The sequence below is a fragment of the Lingula anatina genome, chromosome 1 (assembly GCF_051362555.1).
Source record: "Lingula anatina isolate TDL-2025a chromosome 1, LinAna3.0, whole genome shotgun sequence".
Classification (NCBI taxonomy): Eukaryota; Metazoa; Brachiopoda; class Lingulata; order Lingulida; family Lingulidae; genus Lingula; species Lingula anatina.
Genome location: NC_141767.1, coordinates 21,813,432 through 21,834,348, shown reverse-complemented (window position 1 = coordinate 21,834,348; position 20,917 = coordinate 21,813,432). Strand labels below are relative to the sequence as shown.

At 34.9% G+C, this 20,917-nt stretch overlaps 3 protein-coding genes and 1 long non-coding RNA gene across 12 annotated transcripts in view; 2 read left to right on the top strand and 2 right to left on the bottom strand.

The window, feature by feature from the left end:
- Positions 1 to 816: 816 nt before the first annotated feature.
- Positions 817 to 4,194, top strand: LOC147764100 (uncharacterized). The gene is made up of 2 exons (XR_015332065.1): positions 817 to 1,926; positions 3,795 to 4,194. It is a non-coding gene; the product is annotated as an uncharacterized LOC147764100 (long non-coding RNA).
- A 726-nt stretch (positions 4,195 to 4,920) lies between these two features.
- Positions 4,921 to 7,607, top strand: LOC147764099 (uncharacterized). Its single transcript, XM_087001655.1, has 2 exons — positions 4,921 to 5,888; positions 6,131 to 7,607. Exons 1-2 carry the CDS (start codon positions 4,948 to 4,950, stop codon positions 6,804 to 6,806), a joined length of 1,617 nt encoding a protein of 538 aa, XP_086857781.1. The 5' UTR covers positions 4,921 to 4,947; the 3' UTR covers positions 6,807 to 7,607.
- Positions 7,058 to 11,001, bottom strand: LOC147764098 (uncharacterized). The gene is made up of 6 exons (XM_087001654.1): positions 9,769 to 11,001; positions 9,288 to 9,329; positions 9,132 to 9,173; positions 8,775 to 8,849; positions 8,370 to 8,541; positions 7,058 to 7,958 (listed from the first exon to the last, which is right to left on the bottom strand). Exons 1-6 carry the CDS (start codon positions 10,387 to 10,389, stop codon positions 7,183 to 7,185), a joined length of 1,728 nt encoding a protein of 575 aa, XP_086857780.1. The 5' UTR covers positions 10,390 to 11,001; the 3' UTR covers positions 7,058 to 7,182.
- Positions 11,002 to 14,492: 3,491 nt separating this feature from the next.
- Positions 14,493 to 20,917, bottom strand: part of LOC106178482 (CD151 antigen) — a 22,055-nt gene continuing 15,630 nt past the window's right edge. For all 9 annotated transcript variants that reach the window (XM_013561678.3, XM_013561679.2, XM_013561685.2 and 6 more), the window contains 6 exons: positions 18,593 to 18,784; positions 18,214 to 18,288; positions 17,845 to 17,943; positions 17,319 to 17,471; positions 16,953 to 17,036; positions 14,493 to 16,773 (listed from right to left, as the gene is read on the bottom strand). In XM_013561678.3, the coding sequence (XP_013417132.2) occupies positions 16,687 to 16,773; positions 16,953 to 17,036; positions 17,319 to 17,471; positions 17,845 to 17,943; positions 18,214 to 18,288; positions 18,593 to 18,784 (690 nt within the window). In that variant the 3' untranslated portion in view covers positions 14,493 to 16,686. The remainder of the gene's footprint in view (positions 16,774 to 16,952; positions 17,037 to 17,318; positions 17,472 to 17,844; positions 17,944 to 18,213; positions 18,289 to 18,592; positions 18,785 to 20,917) is intronic.

Genomic DNA, 20,917 nt, shown 5'->3' with positions numbered 1-20,917 from the left:
TCACTAGTGGGCTTGATTTAGTCTTAAAGTGCAATTTAAGAACACAAATAGTCTAACATGATCTTAAAACATGAGTAAGACCATTTCTAGTCTGGCAGTCAATTAAGTTGTCTCCCCTTACACATTCTCCTCTATTGTGAGGGGAGGTATCCCCCATTGTGAGGGGAGGAAACTGCTTGACCACTTAAGAAGATGTTAGATCATTTTTGATCTAAAAAGCAGATTCAGTCCATTTTAAGACTACTACTGTAATGATTAAGATCGTGTAAGAGCACTTGTGAACTTAAATTGTATTTTAAGACCAAATCTGGCCCACTAGTGTGTGCAAGTTGCTTGTTATGTGGCTGCGTGATTAAAAAAAAAACTCCGTCTTTCCATCATTTATATTCAGTTTGTTGTTGATGAGCCAGGCGTGAATATCAGCAACACAGTTGGTAATTTTAGCCATAGATGGTTTAGGATTTTGTATGTCACAGCAGGTATAGATCTGAGTATCATCAGCCTACATGTATCCAAGTTGGTGATTAATAATATTGCAGAATGTTTAAAGACATAAAACCCAATACAATTGCTCATGTGGAAATACAGAAAATGCAAAGAGCTTCTGGAAGATGCCAGTGTCTAAAAATTAATTTTAAAAAATTAAAAATAAAACATAATAAAAAAATCCCAATAAAGCTGCTATTTAAACTTTTAATCTAGCATTGAGTTTGAGAGGAAAATCTCAACATGTGTTTTATGTAATCTTATTTAATGGCCACTTGAAAATTAATAAGGCAAATGACTTAATAGCCCTGAATTTAGCTAGTACCCTTACGAAAATTTCCTATAGGATCCTATAGGATTCCTATAGGATCCTATAGGGTCCTATAGGAAATCTTATAGGATCCTATAGGGCACATTTCCTATAGGATTTCCTATAGGATCCTATAGGAAATTGTTGTAAGTTAAAATCTTGAGAAAAATGCATATCTTATAAACATATATCATTCTAAACAATAGATATTTGATATAGGTCCATTTTATCAGTTGAATTGTCAATTATATATCACTATTAAAGCAAAAATGCTTTTTATTGTTTATAATGCACAATCTTATAGTCTTCTATAGGATTCTATAGAAATTCTTTAATTTCTTTTTTAAAGAATTTTTGAAAAAAATTGATCATTTTAAAGTAATCTTTTATAGAGAAATATTTTATCATTAGAAATGTTTTTGTACCAAATCATTGAAGCTGATTTTTTTTTAATTCATGTTCAGACCATTACAAAAATCTTATAGGAATTTCTATAGGAACCTATAGGAAATCCTATGCTAATATAATTCATTTAGGGAATTTTTATAAGCCAGGTTGAATGAAAAATAATGAATCTGGTTTAAATATTAGTATATGATTTTGATTTTTAATTTATGTTCAGACCATTACAAAAATTCCTATTGGATCCTATAGGAAATCTTATAGGAAATCAACTCAGGCCTGTAGCCAGGGGGGGTTCGGGGGGTTCGAAAGAACCGCCCCTTATGCTGGAAAAAGGTCCACTCTGGGTAAAATTTGATCCAGGTACATGACATTTTTATGGGAAAAGGTCCACTTTTTCAGAAAAAGAACCCCCCTTTTGAAATTGCTGGCTACGGGCCTGCAACTGATGTTAGCTAGAGAATGCCCTACTCCACCAACCATAACCATAGATTCAACAACTGTGAATTTCTTTTGTTAGCTTGGCACCTATTATTAGGTCACTACTCCTGTAGCTATTGTTACACTAGTAACAGTAACCGCCTATTAGGTGTTATCAGATGTGTGGTATCCTGTCTAAGTCTTTGTCTATATGAGACAAGCAGCAAATGAGTGTACAGCTATCAAGCCAGTTTAAATTCAGGAGCATAGTGGAAGGGTACAGAGTGTAGAAAAATCGATTGAGGAAGGTATGTATAACAGTAATGCATTGGATCATTTGGGCATTTAATCAAATTGAAAATGAGATGATTGATCTAATTTGTAGTGTACCTTGTAAACATCATATCTATATTACATTAAACAAGTTATAATTTATAAAATATAGCTTCCCTTTTAGCCAACAAAGAAATACTGTTTATTCTCTTTATTTCTTATAAAACTGTGATCAATTGCTCATCAAAATATTTCTATAAATGCAGTTGAATCTAAAAAAAAAAATTACATTTCATATAACTTTTGGTTTGTGATTTATTAAAAATTATCTATTAATGTTATCCACAACTGCCTCAAAGGAACCATCATGATATATAACTGAGAAAGACCTATGCTAATAAATAACATACAATTAACATGTTAGAGAGGCTGTCAGGGCAAATTTCATTACCTCACATGTCAGGGCCGTAGCCTCCGGGGGGGCAGGGGGGGCAGCTGCCCCCCCTGGGATTTAGAAGTTTCCACACTGGTAGGGGGACACCCCCTCCCCCCTCGGGGGCTTCGCCCCCTCGTGTCCGCTTACTGCCCCCCCTGGCATTTTGCTCAGGCTACAGCCCTGCATGTTCTTCAGGATTGTTTATTTGCCAAGTTTTCTTTTCATTTAATTTCTTTTCAACCATAAATGTGAGGTAAACACCATAGTTTGTTTAAAAATATTTTTTGCTTACCAGATCAGATTCTTTATTGACAAACACCTTCACATAAAGGTATAATCAATTACAATACGATACTAGTGGCTAGAACATAGAACAGACAAATAAATAGATAAATAAATATATATATATACATATAGATTAGCAATTGTTGAAATCAGTGACTATACACATGTATACGAATGTCGCATTCCATAATCAATTTACCAGGTTTGATCTACACGCCCAGTCTCTGCTGACAGCGCATAACGGGTCTCACACTGGTACTATGATCTGGTTTGGACATGCGCAGAAAGACTTACTCTCTTCTCCATGCATTTCTGTACAAATATGAGGAGGGGCGTAATCACATCCATTTCTTTTGTATTCATGATGTGTATAAACATATCCGGGGGAGAGAGGGCATTAGTATTACACAGGAAACTTATATTTTCGTAGAAAGCCGCCCGTAGTTCCTTATAGGCCTCGCATTTCAGAATAAAATGCACTTCATCTTCAACCTCTCCGGAATTACAGATTTGACATGGGGTGGGGTTGGGGGTTTACTGTACCTCCCCTTCTCAATATGGAGTGAGTGGGCGCTGATTCTTAGTTTGCAGAATGTAGCCCTCCGTGCTTTATCAAAGGTCAGCACATAATTTTCGGTCTTACCTATACATATTGGAAATGAAATGTGCATTGTGAAAATCTGACCATTTTGCTTACACGGAAGCTATAAATTTTAACTTGGAGTTGCTTTTTTTGTGGTTTGGACTGATGATTTAAGTCAAGCAAAGACTGGTCAGAATATAGGGAATTACTGTTTACCCTCGGAAATTAGTTTTCCATGAGTTTTTGAGACTTGGCCCTGGCCCTTGGCCCTGACAGCTCTGTAATGGCCCAATTGCATATTTAACCAGAGTAGAGTTTTCTCCACTGCTGATTTCTGCATTTTAAAATTCGTTTCTGATTGTTCCTGTGGGCTTGGTTCTATGAAATATGTTCAAGTTCTTAAAAATTTTTTTTTACAAATTATCCAGCTTTAATACCTTGTCTTTGAAAAAAACAGTTAACTAATAAAGGCTATGAAATGCTCAAAATAAAATTGGTGCAATGATTATTATTGATCTCATTAGAAAATTTTTCCTTCATCATTTTGCATTTTTGTAGACATGTACAATTAATTGAAATTCACAATGTTTTTCTTTTAGATTGTGTCTGCAAATGGTTCAACACAACTTAGACAGAGTTTAAGAAGACTATCACAGTAAAGTTGACCAATGTGCAAAAGACTTTTGTCTAAAATTCTTCAATTATTAAGTGACTAAAGCAGTATGCTGACAATGTACACAATCTGGCCAAGGGAGGTTTTAGCCACTCATTCTGGCAGGAGTTCGAACGCACACAAGAAAAAGACAGTGATGCCACAGCTTGACAAGACATATTTGATCCTTGTGATAACTTATAGAACTTATAATTCAAAAGCAGTAGCAGCATCGTTAAATTTGCAAAAATCTATGAAACAATTCTCTAGTAAGCTGGTTGCATAGCATACTGTGGAATATGTACATTTATACATTTTTATATATTGAATAAAGAATGTAAACATGATACTCTCTTTTGTTTTGAGGGACCAGTGCCTATAACCAATTTTGCCTAAGTTCCAACAATATATAAAAAGCTGTAAAAATATTCAAAACAGTTAATATAAATTTCTATAGGTTCCTATAAGATTTCCTATAGGATCCTATAAGATTTCCTATAGGATCCTATAGGAAATTGGGCCAATTTCCTATAGGAACCTATAGGAAATTCTATAGGATCCTATAGGAAATCTTATAGGATCCTATAGGAAATTGGGCCAATTTCCTATAGGAACCTATAGGAAATTCTATAGGATCCTATAGGATATTCTATAGGATCCTATAGGAAATTGGGCCAATTTCCTATAGGAACCTATAGGAAATTCTATAGGATCCTATAGGATATTCTATAGGATCCTATAGGAAATTGGGCCAATTTCCTATAGGAACCTATAGGAAATTCTATAGGATCCTATAGGAAATTTCCTATAGGAATCCTATAGGAAATTTTCGTAAGGGTAATTACCCAAGGGAAAATTATATATATATATAATGGAAATATATATATATATATATATATATATATATATATATATATATATATATATATATATATATAATGGAAATGTCAAACAAAAACTTTTACGTATCTTATTAGTTTAATAATGAGACTGTTAACATGCCTAAGAATAGCGGACTTGCATACCCGCCATCTTGAATATCTTTGAGAATGTTGCATCACGGGTAATGTAGTTACCGATTCTGTTGTTTACATTGTGCAATGGCTGCCCGTAAAAGAGGCGGTTTCACGTGCTGTGTGCCGGGTTGCTTCAATAATAACAAGCGCGAAAGCCACCTAAAATACTACGTGATACCCAAGAACGCAGAACTCCGACAAAAATGGCTGAAAAACATTGGACGTGCTGGAAACCAGGGGCGATTCAGCGAGTGGATACCAACTTCCGCGCACCGAGTGTGCAGTGAACATTTTAAAGGAGGTAAAAAAACGTATCTGATCAACTGTCCCACCGAATTCCCTCTCAAGGCTATTGCTACAAGCACCCCTAGACGTCCAGTCATTAAGAGAGTCGGGGTAAATCTTTTCTCAAACGACGTTCAAAATGATAAATTGAGCGATTCTACTGTAGTAGAATCCGGGGTAGAAACACTAGATATGGACTCGTTGGAGGGCAATGGCACTTCAGTCACTCAAGAACATGCTTATTGTTTGCCTTCAGACAATAAAGCTGACCTTTTACATACTCTTAGGAAGAAAGATGCAGTTATACTAGATATGGAATCTAAAATTTCGGCACTTCAAAATGAACTGTCTGCTGTCCAGAATAACTTGACTCGGACCAAAACTCGACTTCAAACAGCTCAGAAAGAAATGAGAACTTGGAGGCGAAAATATCATTTGGCTAATGTAAACCTGGAGCAAACCAAGTCAAAACTGAAATCAAAAACATTCAATCTTGAGGCTATTAAAAGCAAACCAGATGCCATTCGATTTTATACTGGTTTTAGCAGTTATGATCATTTCATGGTCCTTTTCAAATTTCTTGAAGATGACATTAAACATCTACAGTTCTGGGGATCCACACTGAAAGATCCACACAACCCTGGACATAGAAAAAACAGAGTCCTCACACCTCAGAATGAGTTGTTTTTGGTCCTGTGTAGGCTGAGAGTTGGATTACTGGAAGAAGATCTAGCATACAGGTACTTTAGTACATGAATGTAACAGCTAGTATTGTAATAATTTGTTAATCGAATAATATGAAGAAGTTATCTGGTTAGTCATTTCACTAATAAATATAAAGAAGGTAAACAAATTTAAGAATATTTTGTCAGTAATTCATAAAATTAAATAAAAGGAAAAAAAGAAAGCTATGAACAAATAGTAAAAAGAAAATATTTATTTAGGATGTGCCACTATTGTTCATTTTTTATGTTTTATTTAGATTTGGTATCCATGCTTCCACAGTTTCAAGAATCTGCATCACCTACTTCGACTTCATGTATCGACGTTTACGTGATGTACCAATATGGCCCCCCAGGGATGTTGTCCAGGAGTTTATGCCACAGTGCTTCAAACAGGAGTATCCAAGTACCCGCATCATTCTTGACTGCACTGAAATCTATATTCAAACCCCCTCACACTTCCGCGTTCAGTCAGAAACCTACTCCTCATATAAGAGCCACAACACTGCAAAGGGTTTAGTTGGCATTGCTCCAAATGGGTTTATTACTTTGGTTACTGATTTAGTTCCGGGTAGAATGTCCGACAAGGAAATTACTGTGAAAAGTGGACTTATTGATGGACTGGATGAGCAGGACTCAGTCATGGCTGACCGTGGATTTTTAATTGATGAATATCTGGCACGCAAAAAGGTGAAGTTAAACATCCCACCTTTTTTGCAGGGCAAGGAACAGCTGTCTGTTGAAGAAGAGAATGAAACTAGGAGTATTGCTAGATTGCGTATTCATGTTGAACGCGTGATAGAACGTATTAAAAACTTTCGACTGTTACAGTTTGTATTTCCGAACTCCATGGCTACAGAACTGAATAAAATCTGGGTTATATGTTGTTATTTAGTAAACTTCACTTGTAAACCCATTGTTGGAGACAATGAATAAACTGAAGGATTGACATGTAATGCAAAGAAGCTCTTGATTTTTCATCTATCTTTTACTAGGTGTTTCTAAACGTAGTATAAATTTCAACACTATGTGGTAGTTTACCAAATTTTTTATTTATTCTCAAAGTGAAAACAGTAATAAATGCTTCTTATGCCATCATATATCACCAGCAGTGTATAATAATACAGATATATAACAATAGCACCTCCAGGGCTTGACATAAGAGTATCACCCCAGCAACAGTATAGTGCTGTTAGAGCATTTATTTAAAAAGTATGTATCTGTTGTTAATAAACAAATCCACAGACTATTTACTTCTAAGATAAGATGTCTGTTTCATTTCTTGTGTTTTCTTAATCTCATGTTATTTTTACTACTTGTATTTGTATTTGCTTGAGTTTGGATAGAGCTTTCTCCCATTTTTCACTCTTTGGGTAAGAAGCTCAGGGACAATGCCTGTCAGATAAAATTTGTGAAACTTGGGTACAAGTTCATTTTGATAAAAACATTGGTCAAACAATACCCTTTGAATAAATAATTGTCCAGCAACATTGGGAAGTCTGGTTTGATCAACCAGAAAGACCACAAAATCACACCACTGCCTGCCTGTCACACCCATTTGAACTTGAATCTGTATGTAATAGTTGTGAGCAGTGTTTATATTGAGATTACAATCAAGAGTGTTCACATATACCATATCTTCACACCTAAATGAATACATCTTTGGGCTTTCTAAGTACTGATCATAACTTGACTGACAATCAGATTTAGCAGACAAATAAAAAGATTTTCTTTCAATGGCCAACTCTTCTAAGGTTACATTCTGCTCAACATAAGGACATTTGATTTCTAGGTTACCAGACTGATGTGAATCTGCATGTGATTTAACAACACCGTCAACACTTGCAGCAATGAATTGATTGTTAAAGTCAATCATCACTCCACTTGGTAACACATCTACAACATTTCCACATGAAGACATAACTATTTTATACATGTCCACTGCGACAGTTTCATACTTTTTCCCATGTTCCAGAGCTTTTAAGTTCAGTCTTGGCTGATACTGGAATATCTGCTTTAATATACCATCTGGTGGAGTGCAGTCCCGCTGTTTGTAGATGGCACCAGCTAGGGAAGCTGTTATCCTGCCTATAAGTTGATTAAAAACATAAATTATTTTTCTAGCTTTACATATGTGACAGCTTTGCAACTGAGAGTAACTTATTTTATCAGCCTCTGCATCATTTGTTTGCTAATATAAATTTTAACCAACAAAACTTTTTTTACTAATGTTTAATCAATTAAAACTACAACTTGAGCTACTAGAAGTTCTATTTAAAAGGATGGACATTATTTTAACTCTCTAGTAACTCAAAAATACTTTTGTAAATTCATCAAAAAACATCAGCTTGTGTCTTTTTAATATATTTTACTATGTCAGTAGAGAAGGCAAATACACTGTATTACTAATAATGGAAAATGCAGTTAGGACTGGATAAAAAATATAGGCATATGCAAATACAGACAAAAAGTACTCAATATGATTGACTGAAGTATAACCTTTGCGATGTTTGAACCAATTCTCGTTGTCTGCCTGCTCTCTTGTCTCCTTTTCCACTTGGTCAATCTCACCTCTGGTCAGTTGTTTCAGTGAAGATGCATATCTGGTGCATCTCTTTTTAAATTCAATGCTTTCTAGGTCTTCTGGTACTGATGGATTTATTGGTAAGTTCTGAAATGAGGCAAGGTTATTAATTAAACATTAAAAGGCAAAGGACTGGCTTGAGAAAAAAAGACATGATGTTCATTAAAAAGTGCAATATGTTATTCTCTAAGATTTTTAACCAGTTCTATTTATATCACAACTGCATTAAAATTCAGAATTACATAATAAATGTTCAGATGAAATTACAGGTTTACTTTTAAGGGTAAAATTACAATTTTAGGAAGATTTTAAAAACTTGCCATTTTATTAGATTCAGTGCATGGACATTTACTATTCGGGAAGAACTGATCAGACTGCTTCTCTGTTAGTTGATTCTGCAGTAATAAATGAAAAAAAAATATCAAAAAACATGTACAAATTACAATATTGTCATAAAGGGGAAAAAGTATTTTACGTGTAAATGTATAATGAAAGCTATATAAAAGAAATAAATTACACAGTATATACTGAGATACTTGTTGTTAAAACTTGGGGCGGGGTGGGGATCAATAAGTTGAAATCTTTTCTATATCTAACTAAATTATATCTTGCAATATTCTTCATTCTGATCAAATAACCAGATAGCTGTAAACTACTTTAGGTACTTGTAAACTTACTTCATCTCCCAATGCTGGTACTGCAGACTTGTCATCATTGGCCTGAAAATTATATAAAACATGAAATTAAAATAAGTTGAAATCTTTCCCCATTATCTAACTAAATTATATCATGCAATTCTTCGTGTATACTACTTTAGGTACTTGTAAACTTACTTCATCTCCCAATGCTGGTACAGCAGACTCGGCATCAGTGGCCTGAAAATAAAAAAAAAAAAACATGAAATTAATGTTTCAGATGATGTCACACAAATAATTTTGGAAACACTAACATAAAGATACGACACTAAAAATAAAAATAAGGAAAAATAGAATCTGGATGTTTCATTTTTCATCAATAAAAAAATTTAAATGAACTTTTACGTTTCTTTATATTTACATACATTTAATACAAATCCATAGGGCACTGAAACTAATATTTTAATTTACAGTTAAACCTTCCTGTGCACAGTTCATTGTAGGTTGATATATATCTATATATATAAATATATATATACTCAAGACATTGACAATGTGCATAGGAGTCTTTCATTTCTTTCTACCCATCCACCCACACATCCATGGCATATACAAGTTCATTATGAATCATTTTTTAAATCAAAATCCCAAACAATTACTAAAATATTCATATACATACCTTCAGGATAGTTATGCTCCACATTTTCTGCCATCCAGCAAGATCTTCCCCTAATTCTCTTAGTCTGGACTTTGGTAAGGCTTGCTTATTTGGGGGCAGGCTATTAAACTCCATCCTCCTCTTTGTGCTTTGTAAATTCTTTTCATTGTTTTTTTCCATTCCATATTTTACAAACACCAAGTCAGAAAATTTGTCAGACACTTTCACTGCAGAATTTTTCACCCCCCATTGACGTGGCTTTTCTGTGCAGGCAAGCACCTCGGGGATGTTTTTCACACCACTCAGTTGGTAATCTGACAACTGAAAGAGTACAGCAGCAACATGCTTGCATTTCCCACTGCCTCCTGACACACATTTACACTGTCCATAAATGTGCATCTGATTTTTTGAAATAGAAATAAATACAGAATAATTGTCTTTTTTGTAGCTTGAATTTACCACCCCCTTTACTTCTACACATTCTGGATTTTCTCGAAGCAAAATATTTCTAACTTTTCCACACTTGAACATATTATACCCTGCAGAAAAATGTTTTTCAGTTTTTCCCCCAAGGTGGCCATAGATCACCCTGAGCTTCAGAGCTAACTTGACACTAACCTTTTCACTGTAGCCTATCTCCATCGTGTCAAGTAACCTCTGACGAAAATAGTTTGACCTAGTTTATATAAGCCAATCAAATCCATGTTTCAAAATTTTTCACCAAAGTTTGGTGAAAACGCTGATTGGTTGACCGTCAATCGGCAATCCTCGGCTGATTCCGCAAGCTCCATACTAACAACATAGTTATTGTCGAGTGCGGAGACATCCGAGTAGTTCCGAGTGTATTACCGTACACAAAGAAAGCAAGGCGAGTGACTACGAAAAAGAATGTGTTAAGTTATCTCTTGATTCTTTGCAAAATATGAGTAAATCGGAATTGAAACCATAGGGTCTAAGCAGTTTGAGGCCCTGCATCATATCTACTGAGAGACGATGTTATTTGCGTGCTGCCCACAGGTTACGGCAAGTCCCTGATATTCAGCCTTATCTTTGATTGGTCCGGATTTGAACAAAGCGCGCTTTGACTCGTTCGCGTTCATTGGCTAGATCGTTTAATGAGTCATTGAGTGCAGGCTTTTAAATTTGATTGGCGGGCGGCGGAGGCAATCGAATCTGGTCAGAGGTTACTTGACACGATGAAGATAGGCTACAGTGAAGAGGTTAGTGTCAAGTTAGCTCTGAAGCTCAGGGTGCCATAGATATATGAATGTAGATTTTGGGGTAATGGGGAAATACATGTGGTCCATCCGAAATTGTGCATGTTAACATCATCAGGTAGGGTTTCTTGTTTTAGAGCTATTGCATCGGGATTTATTATTTTGTTACATCTTGCTTTGTCGTTTCTGTATATATAACACCTGCAAGAGAAATAAATAAATATTATTGTATATTATCTAGTATTTCTTTCATCTCAATCACTGTCTTATTTTATAGTATTTATTTATTTCATTTCAATCACTTTGGGCTGTTGAACAGGTCATTCAGTGCTTAAGCACTGCACCATTGTCACATCCAGTTTTTATTTAGTCTATCCGACTTTTAATATCAGATTTCTGTGAAAATCGGGGAATGACAATAATGAGTCCTAGACTGGGAAAACATGTTACAACTTGAAAATGTACACAAACATTCCCAGCGGACACAAACATTTCCCGGCGGAATCACTTCAAATGGAAATATAAAAGAGCAAATTGTTTAAAATACTTCATCCTCCATTAGAACATTCGAAAAAAAAAAATAAGAAGAAACGATATACAAGCAAGCAACCTGCCCGGGGCAACCTGAAACTTGGTAGATTACATGTTTTCATTCACGACTGCAACGATAATTCATAAAACTATTCACCTCTCAACAAGTTCCTTTTTTCGGCCAGATACGGACGCTCCCAGACATCGAAGCCACCTCTTCAATTCAGGTATAGTGCAGCCTTCAAATGCCCCAGTTATCACTGAACCTGGTACATTTTGTACTTCACTGTCCATTGAATCTTGCATCGTCTGCATATGCATGGCGCTAACTACAATCGTTCCCAGCATTCCCGGTGCAGGAAGCTCGCACGCGCAAGCGCACTTTTGATTGCAAGTCCGCTATTGAATCTGAGGAAATGTGAAAAATATGCTGAAAAGTCAAAAAACAGCATAACTTCTACAATAATGACCCGATCATGCTGATTTTCGAACTTGACCTGCGTTTTATGAATATTCACCAGCTCTGTAAATATAAAGCCAAAAAGTAAAACTGCCCTCCACTTATCGTGTTTACAAGGAAAGTGCACGGCATCGCCATCGCCATTGCCATCGCCATTGGCATCGGCATCGGTGACAACAGACGCAGGTGATGGCAATATGTACAGACACATCTGTGTCTGTACATAAAAATTCAACCTACAAACCTATAACTAGGATGAGCCTCAGACTGGTGACTGTCTGAAATTCTCTCAGATTAAAAAATCCCAAATAAGTACATCCCAGAAATCTCAACCAGGTTTATTTCTTCGTCACAGACGCAGGTGATGGCAATATGTACAGACACATCTGTGTCTGTACATAAAAAAAGCATAACTACTAAAATAGTGGCCTGATCATGCTGATTTTCGAACTCAACCTGCGTTTTAGTAAGATAGATTACTCCTGTGAGTTTCATGACAACAGGCCTATCGCTTTTCCTTGGAATGTGTTTACAGTGTTGCATATATGCTGAAAAGTGAAAAAAAAACATAACTTCTACAATAATGGCCCGATCATGCTGATTTTCGAACTTGACCTGCATTTTATGAATATTCATAAGCTCTGTAAATATAAAGCCAAAAAGTAAAACTGCCTTCCACTTATCGTGTTTACAATGAAAGTGCACGGCGCCGGCGATGACGGCGCTGACGGCGAAGACAGACGCAGGTGATGGCAATATGCACAGACACATTTTTGACACATCTGTACATATTTACTGTACTGTTTGAGAACAGTAAGTGACATGGTTTTCTTAAATGGTCATCATGGGAGCAGTGCCCAAAATAGGTTTTTTTTCAAATTTTGATGCAATATTACATAATGTTTAACAGCATAATGACCATCAATTTTTAATAATACCTGTAAAATATTAGTATCATGGATATTCAGAAAATGTGACTACATGTAGCAAAGGTCTTCAGGCCCATGGAACTTCAAAGTCACAACTTGAAAATGCCAAAATGTAAACAAGACAGCACTGTTCTGAAATGTTTTTTTTCCCCATTTTTAACAATTTTTAACATAAAACAAAATTAACAGTTTACTGCCATTTTTATATGATCAACTAAGAAAATTGATAAGATGGGAAAAATATCAATAAAGCAGTGTTAAATGTCCAATTTCTTCCATTCTGAGATTCTGAACATAGTGAATGATTGAATCTGACAAACTGCAATGATATGAGTTTATTTCCATTTTTGAAACTTTATTACACAATACACGATAACAAGTTTACCATCATTTTTACAAAATCAACTTACAATGTTGTAAAGATGCAGGAAATGTTAAACAAAAACTTTTACGTATCTTATTAGTTTAATAATGAGACTGTTAACATGCCTAAGAATTGAATCTGAGGAAATGTGAAAAATATGCTGAAAAGTGAAAAAACAGCATAACTTCTACAATAATGACCCAATCATGCTGATTTTCGAACTTGACCTGCGTTTTATGAATATTCACCAGCTCTGTAAATATAAAGCCAAAAAGTAAAACTGCCCTCCACTTATCAAGGAGAGTGCACGGCATCGGCATCAGCATCGCCATCGGCATTGGCGACGACAGACGCAGGTGATGGCAATATGTACAGACACATCTGTGTCTGTACATAATAAAAAGCACTATTTTTAACAATTTACAGCTGTGAGGTGATCATTTGTAAATAAAAGTACATGGAAATGGGGGTGGGACAACCTTTTTGACCAATGCTGTATATGGTGTAGTTGCATTAGGGCTAATCTCTATTAATCCCTCTATATAATCCTCGTAATTTTGTTTTTTTTCTTTGAATCTGCAACATAGAGGGGCAAAACATATTTACATAGTTTTCTACTACAAATGAATTTTTTATGATTTGCAGTCTGCTTTCTTTCAGTTCATGACACAGCTGTGTGAACTGCTCATCAGTTAATGATGTTTTGCTGCTTAGGTTGCCCAAGGAGTTATAACAGACTCCTTGGGTTGCCCATGATATAGGTCTCTCTGTCATTGATATGTTCCTTTCCACAGCAGTTTTAATTGTAAAATCTGGTATAATGGTTTGTCACACTGTCAACAGGTAGTTACAAAATAGTGCTCTAGTCAAGTTTAGTACTGGTTTTCTATAACATTCAGAGTGCCTTGCCAATCAATCATACTGTTCTTTGAACCGGCTCATCTACTGTTTGTGTCCTTAACAGGATGTCATTCACAGATAAAAGTTATCTTTCTTGTAAGTAGCAGCTTCCAAAGCTACTCACCAATTTGACTGCACCCATGTCCAAATATAATGAGACTTAAAACCTGGATGCAATTATCATAAAAATGAAAAAAAAAAGATAAATTATTGTTGTATCAACTTTGTTCAAATTTATCGGGAAGATACACATTTTGTCTTGCGATAATTATAGAGCAGTTGTTCTTTGCTTTTTAAGTGAAGTGGGTCACATGCAAAAAATATCATCACTGAATAAACACACATGATAAACTATATCTTTATTTTTGAAGCTGCAGGTTTTACCAGTCAGTTATCCTAGTCAAAACTTTGAAAGAACATATCTACATTCATAGGAGATTGATGTAAACATGAATAGTCATGATAACAAGAAATGCACCTGTGAGAATTCAGAACATTTCTGGTTAAATCACAGTTGGTTGTCAAACACTGTGGATTGGGTTGTGGAGTTTGAAACTAACAGCAAACAAAAATTACAATAACCTTAAATATAAAAGACATGAATCTTTCCCATTTTATCAGAAGTAAATGTTACACCTCTAGTCATAACTCATTCAATAACTAACAAATTTAACATTTTCAATGGCTCTACATTTGATGTTCCTTTTATTTTAATGTTGGAAACTTAAGTAGACACTATCATTGTACTTTCACAGGATGAGTCAAAAACTATATTTCTGATAAGACTTTTGATAAAACATGAAATATTACAAAAAATCTCGTTAGCATAAGAAAAAAGATAAGACACTTTTAAATCATTCCAAAAATCAAAACGATTTGAATTCTTTTGTAAGAATATTATGGAACCAATAACTTGAACCAATGTCCTAAAAAGTTACAACTAAAGCAATCTGCACACCGTGAGCTAAGGCCTTCAAGGAACAGAAATCTTATAGTTAGTTTCCCATGAGATAAATAGTGACCATCACTAGTAAATCTTGCAGGAGATTTGACAGAGACTGTTCAACTGAAAGCAAATTGATCAAGGTACTTTTTGCCTGCTAGAAATAATAAACATACAAGTCTGCTGAGGAAACAACTACAGGAGTCCACTTGCTCACAAGGGCCTTAGTGGTCTACATTTCCAACTATAAAAAATTCCCTCTCTTGATCTCAAATCCAACTTTTAAACAAAGATTTGCAGCATTCACACAGAAAATATAAGTATTCATTAGCATGAACATATTTAAGAGTTTCTCTGTATCTGATTGCTTATATATTAACTGCCATCAATAAGACTTTAACCGTGACTTTTAGTTGATGACAATAAATCTCTCAATTTCAAATATTCTTGATCATTTGAAATGTTTTTGAACATCTAGTATTTTAACATACAGGAGGTAAATGACTTCCTGTGATGTCTAGCATCAATCTGCTCTTCAGTTTTTCTTTAAATATACAAATGATCTGTATATATTAGAAACAACCTTTTGCTTCACTAATAGACACCAGCAGGATTATTTCTAAAATTGGAAAAAGCTGAACATTTGTGTAGTTGCAGTTTGTTCATTTCAACTAAACCAGAATGCAGCAAAAGCTTTCTTCTATGAATGAATGAACACATGAATGAAGGTCTAAGTAATTAAAATAATAATAATAATAAATTGATAGTTGTCATACAAAATAATCTCAAAGAATGTTGTCATACTTTAATGTCACTATGAAGTGATTTGTCTAAAAGAATACACAATAAAATCAACCAAGGCCAAGCAAATAGCTATCACACTGTAAAAACTGCCATCAGTGGCCAACAGTGGCATCTATAATAAATGATATTACCCTTGCAATAATAAAATAAATCAACAAAGCACAACCATTACAATAAAGAGTGAGCAATAATACAAATACAGTGCAATTAAGTGACAGATTAAAGTGTACAAGAACTGATACTGCAATAGTCTAATAAACAGTGCATTTTACAACTTGTATAAAAATGATGACTTTTTGGCACTTTGCCAAGGCTTGCACCATATTAAAGCAGATCTATCATCATGTTGAACAACAGTGCTCATTCTGAGATTTCTCTCACATTTCTACGCCTTTCATTTCAAGGCTTATACATAGCAATTTCTCCCTTTTTCTTTGTCTTGGGATTTTCACTTGGCAATATAATGATGAATATGTACACATGCTTCAAATGGACTGTCTCTCCCTCCAACAGAATGCTTCTCTATCACATTCTCCAGATTGTGCTTCCCTACAACAATCCAAAGTTGATCAAAACTCCTCGATCATATATTTTAGCACAGCAGAACACAGTCTTGTAATCTACTTGAAACCCAAAGAATGGCCAAACTTTCAAAAGTTCTTTCAGGAAGTTTGTGTTGCCATACACAATGTCCATGACCAGATCTGTGCCTGGAATATCACTTCCCTTGCTTTTAGCACTGCAATTCTACAATACATGACTTAAACAGTTCTGTCCATCACCACATTTTGCTACATGTATGTAGGCTGTTGATATCTATACTCATTCCACTCTTTTATCCTTCGAGCCAGACAGCAAGCAAATATAATACCAAAGACCTGGAAATAATGAAAATTACTAATGGAATAAGAACACATTAAAATGTAATCATGATTATTTGAATTATGATTTAATTGTTACATGTTCCGTTACCTGCACTGCATGCTAATAACAGTGTAGAACATCCCTCATTCTTTCTTTGAGAGCTTGTTATATATATACCTCAGTTCCCTCTTACCTGTACAAAACACATCCCCAGTCCTACAGCACCAATGATTATAATGTGTCCTTTCAGGTACCTTGCTAGCTTGGTAAGACACCCCTGAAATATTGATATCAACCTTAATAGGGGATGGTTAATCCCTGATTTCATCTTTACAGCTGTGCTTTCTAGAGACTATCCGGTTTCCAATTCTCAAAGTTCATTCAAATATAGAACCTTATTCTTTCCTTGGCATGAAATTTGATGATATGATGAGTGAACAATAGTACCTGTCTAGTGTAATCGGAAAAATACTTAACAATTTAATTGTCCGCAGCTAAAGAAGTTGATCAATCAAGCTCAAATCCATGTTATTAAATACAATATCAGCAGCCTACTTACATCATAATAAATATTGGACGGGTGGTTTCTGACTGCGCACCCTGTGCTAGTGCTCTTACAGCAGCTGTCTGGTGCTGTGTTATTGGTGGGGACACTGCGCAACCACTTGCTGTACCGCCAGTCTTCAAAAGAGCCTGTACCACAACACTGGTGCTACAAATCAAATATATACAATATTATCGTATCAAAATAAGAAAAAAATTGCTTTGGTTAATGAAACATTTACTGGAATTATTTAATTAATTAGTTTAAATTTATGTATAATTCAGTACAAAATGCATTGTATTCTTAGGTACTTGTATCTATGAAAAGTCTTCTAAACATTTAAGACTTATTATTATAAATATATTATTGCTATTTTATTTACTAGTAAGGTATGTTTTTTTTTATAATAATTACATATTACACATAACCTTTTTTCCATTTTATCTGTTCATATATTTATTTGTTAGTTGAGTGTGTTTGGTGTCCTCTTTATTCATTTTTCATCTATGTTTAAATTGAATGTGTTAGGTGTTCTACATACCCATTGTTGTAAGTCATCTGTAGCATTAGTTATGGCCATATCAAACTGATAGCTTTCCATCATTGTCTTGTTCAGACTACGTTGAAGTTCTTGTTCAATCTGGAACATAAAAAAAAACATTGTATTTGATCTGAACAAAAACACATTTCATTTTAAATTATATGCTGTTCATTGTTCAAATACTTACATGTGGCTTGTGTGATGCTTTACATGATATTGTTCAAGTCTCTTTCAGAAGCTGAGAAAAACTGATTTTGTAAAAAATTCTTCAGTTAAAAACTACTTGTTTTGGAGACAGCTTCATATATATATATACTACTATGAACTAATTGCACTGGTGTAAACAAGATTAGTAAATCAGATACTCACAGCTGCCTGGTATGTATAAGCTAACACTCCTGTTATAGCTTCCATTAAGAATATAAGCACCAAGAAAAAAGCATACTGAAATAGAAAGGACATTTATAAGTTCACTTGACACAAAGCCCAGGAACACTTCACAATCTGCATTTAGAATGATCTAAAATGAGTTACCTAGGCATTGGCATCACTGATCATTCTTGTTTAGGCTAGCAATCACCTGTATTCCTCTTAATACTGCCTAAAAATCTTAAATCTAAATTAGTAATTCTCAAAATTTTTAAATCTAAATAAGTAATTCTCATTTAAGTTGAAGACATATCAACCAGTAAAATACAAAAGTAAAAAACTCTCCAAGTGTCAACCAAGAGGATAAATTTCCACTTACTGTCATAAGACAACACCTGTTCTCCCATATAGCCCCATAGCATCCTATAAAGCCCATGATGACAGCTATTCCTCCTGTGACAATGAGGATGTAAGTGGTGACAGGGTAGATGCTGGTGGCCAGGAGGCTCACATAGTGGTGTCGGGCCAGCACTGTCCATATTCCTACTGCCAAGATGGCAGCACCAGACAACTGCAAAACAAAATGTTGAGTAATTAAAATAATGGTGTCTAGTCAAGAATACAGCCTAGATGACAGCAACAGACAACTGCAAACCAAAATGCTGAGTAATTAAAATAATGATGTTTAGCCAAAACTACACATTTCCACAGACTAGATAACTGCAATGGACAACTGGGAAACAAAATGCTAAATCAATGAATTATTTCTGGCTGTCTAAGACTCCCTACACTCCAACAGCCAGGATAAAAACATTTGAGACATCATGCTTACTGAAATGTATTCTAGGGCAATAAGACAAAAAAATATCCTAGTCTTAACATTTAATAGCTTTTTATCTCTAAAACATTCTTTTCCTTTTAAAAATTTGAAGATCCTTAGGTGTGTAATGAGAAAATCTAGACACTGCAGATGGGTTTTAATTTGAACCACACAGTTGCTATATCGAGCCTGTGATATGACTGCATATAAGATTTAAAAGAAAAGAAATCAGTAAATCTGTCAAAATGCCTGGTATAATCAATGCTCTCTCCTTGTCAGCCTGCACCCTGTAGGTACACTAGCACCACCTCCTCCAGTCTAAACAAGGGCACAACATCTGATGTTTTTGTCAAACCCAATCAACCATGGATAAAAAAAAGAGGAGTGAACACATCTCCCTCAGGAGGTCACATTCTGTTCACCTCCTTAGGTAACCCCTGTCTGGGATTTCGCTCATTATCCTAATGGGAATCAAAATATTTTCCTTCTTTTTTTTCTTGTGTTCATAATTTAAACCACATGTGAGTGTATAATGATAATTTTTTTTTTCATATCACTGCACTGAGCAAGCTTGATTTCCACAAGAAAAAAAAAATCAATATATTGTTCATCTGCAGTGGCAATTACAACACCTTTCCTCTAAGTGCATCTGATAAAAGGCCGTGGCAGCTGCCAATACTGCCTTGAATGCTACTTTCAAATTGGTTCTATTGCAGATATAAATTTCTTCCCAATTCCAATACAGCAGAACTAAATAAGTAACTGACACATTTCCTGGAAAATAATTATGATTTGTATGCTATCATTTCCTGTGTGTGCTTAACTCAGATGGATCTCATCTAGGTATCCTGCACAATACACTATTCCTGAAGCTTATCATCTTTCGCAAATTTGTTTTCTTTAGTTTTCAATTTTCATCATACTAAGACAATTTATTTATTCAAGGAAACTGACTAATCTGTTTATTGAAGCCAATAAACCTGTAAAAATAAAAACAAGACCTAAAACCTTTCGTGTTGGGTGTTATTTTCAGCCATAAAGCAACTGTTTGATTTCTCAGCACCCAATCACTCCCCGACAAGGTATTAAAAGTTATATCAGCCAAGAAACAAACTTGGCGTGAACTCTTTGACTCCTTACACTGCTTTGTGCAATATGGATTTTTACAGCCAGATCAAATTCTGTGGCATATAATAGGGAGCAGTGGGAGACAGATAGTTTGGAGTATTTTGATATGTAACCCAATTTATATTGGCTGAATTGCCAGTAAATGTGTAAACCATATATCTCATGATTTACCTACATCCTTAAAGGTATGAACTCACCTTGAAGTTGTTTTAGAAACTCCAGGTAGAAATTCCATTCATCTCAAAGAGAGATGTGTGATGGCATTATATACTAACTTTGTGTCACTTTTTTTCCATTGACTGGTTTGTTTAGTGATTTGTCAAGTTTTAGTTAATTATTGGTTTTAATATAAATTTCATGTTGCCCAAATTTTATCTCTCAGCATGGATTGCGTGGGTTTGTTTGTAGGAGCAATATACTGATACCAGCACAGCAAGGGGCTCTTTTGACATTATCACCTGCATAAAAAAATACCATTTCTGTTTTATTTCATTATTTATGCTAAAACAGCAGACACAGCTGGAATGCAGCCACTTACAGAGAATTAAGAGATAGAAACGAGCATGCCATTTAATACTGAAAATAATCCCACACAGCAGAAAACAAATTCAACCAAGCAACATAAACTTTAAAAGTGTGCACTTATCCATATTTGTTTGGATGCATAAACCCAAAGTCCTGATGAAAGCCACAAACTACAGGTGTATTCAAAAAAGAAAAAAGATATAAGCTAGCTTTTTATAAAATATCTTTTGA